General features: G+C 55.6%; 1 protein-coding gene across 1 annotated transcript; it reads right to left on the bottom strand.

The window, feature by feature from the left end:
• Window positions 1-6: 6 nt before the first annotated feature.
• LOC128277189 (UDP-glycosyltransferase UGT4-like) lies at window positions 7-1314 on the bottom strand (the record flags this gene model as incomplete). Its single annotated transcript, XM_053015631.1, has 3 exons — window positions 1126-1314; window positions 570-1063; window positions 7-498 (listed from the first exon to the last, which is right to left on the bottom strand). Coding segments are annotated over exons 1-3 (1175 nt in total), but the record flags the coding sequence as incomplete, so codon positions are not given.
• Between the last annotated feature and the right edge of the window lie 33 nt (window positions 1315-1347).

Here is a 1347-nt window from a genome sequence, read left to right as displayed (position 1 = left end):
CCGAACATCGGTATCCCCACGATCGGTACCCCGTGGTACATCGCCTCGGTGATACTGCCCAGCCCACCGTGGGTGATGAACAGTCGCAGGTTCGGATGGGCCAGAATACTGTCCTGCGGGAGCCACTTGCCGATGAACACGTTGGCCGGCTGATTGGGCATATCGTCCTGGTCCCAGGTCCAAATCACACGTTGCTTCAATTTGCGGATCATACCGAGGATCGCATCCAGCTTGTCCTGCCGCAAGGTGGAGCTACGAAGGTTCGACCCGAAGCTAATGAAAATGGCACCGTGTTCGGCGGCCCCGTCCAGAAATGCTTGCAAATCCGCCGGCAACGGTTCCGGTTTGGCGTTGATCTGCAGACCGCCCACTTCCACCATGTTGGGGAGGTACGCTCGGGGGACGGTTTGCGTGAAGTGGCTGTTCAGCAGCACCAGTGACACATTCAGCATCGTCTCGTCGTAGCTTCGGTAGCCCTTTTCCGTTGGAAAATTGGACCTGAAAGTAAAGCGTGAAGACAGTCAAAGTTGCGAAGCGAAATATCGTCCCGTGCTACCCCGGGAACTTACTCGTAGTAGGGCAGCGTTTTGTGCCGTATGTATTGCACCATCAGCTTTTCCACACCGTTCACGAGCGTGTTTAGCACACGTTGGAAGAACGTCATCGGATTCCAGGGTCCCATTAGCATCTGCGGCACAGCAGCTACCTCGTTCGGGTTGCCAACCACGTTCGTAAATCCGGTAACGCCCTCCGAAAAGTACAGCATCGTCGGGCAATTGAACAGCTGGCCGATGCCGATGACGAACCCGTTCATGAAGTAGCCCACGATCGCGAGATCGAACTGTTCCTCGCGCACCAACTGCCGGAACGTTTGCGTATTGATCGACATGTTCGACGATTCCAGCGAAGCGTGCAGCACCTTCGGCATTAGCCTCATCATGTTGCGACTTCCACCCTGCATAAATTCCTTCATAAAGGACGAAAACGCGTCCTCGATGGGCAGGTACACGTCGCGATAGTTTTTCGGCGGTTTCTTCAGCGGGAACGCACTGACCATTGTCACCTACGGGAACACAGACTATACATTTACTTGGCCTGTAGATCAGTCGATCGCCGTGAACTTACCTCGTGTCCCCGCCTCGCCAACTCCTTCAGCAACGCCTGTAGGCCCAGCACATGCGACTTGCTGGCCGTCGGGAAGACGCACACAATTTTTGCTGACTCAGCCCGATGGACACCGGTGCCGAGTAGCAGTACCAGCACCACCGGCAGTGCGACGCCGAAGGTCAACACCGTCATTACCGGGTACCTCATCTTCCCTTCAAAGCTACGATCGATGTGTACGAC

Source organism: Anopheles cruzii, unplaced genomic scaffold (assembly GCF_943734635.1).
Source record: "Anopheles cruzii unplaced genomic scaffold, idAnoCruzAS_RS32_06 scaffold04509_ctg1, whole genome shotgun sequence".
Lineage (NCBI taxonomy): Eukaryota > Metazoa > Arthropoda > Insecta > Diptera > Culicidae > Anopheles > Anopheles cruzii.
The sequence above is the reverse complement of the archived record's forward strand: the minus strand, read 5'-3'. Positions and strand labels throughout refer to the sequence as shown.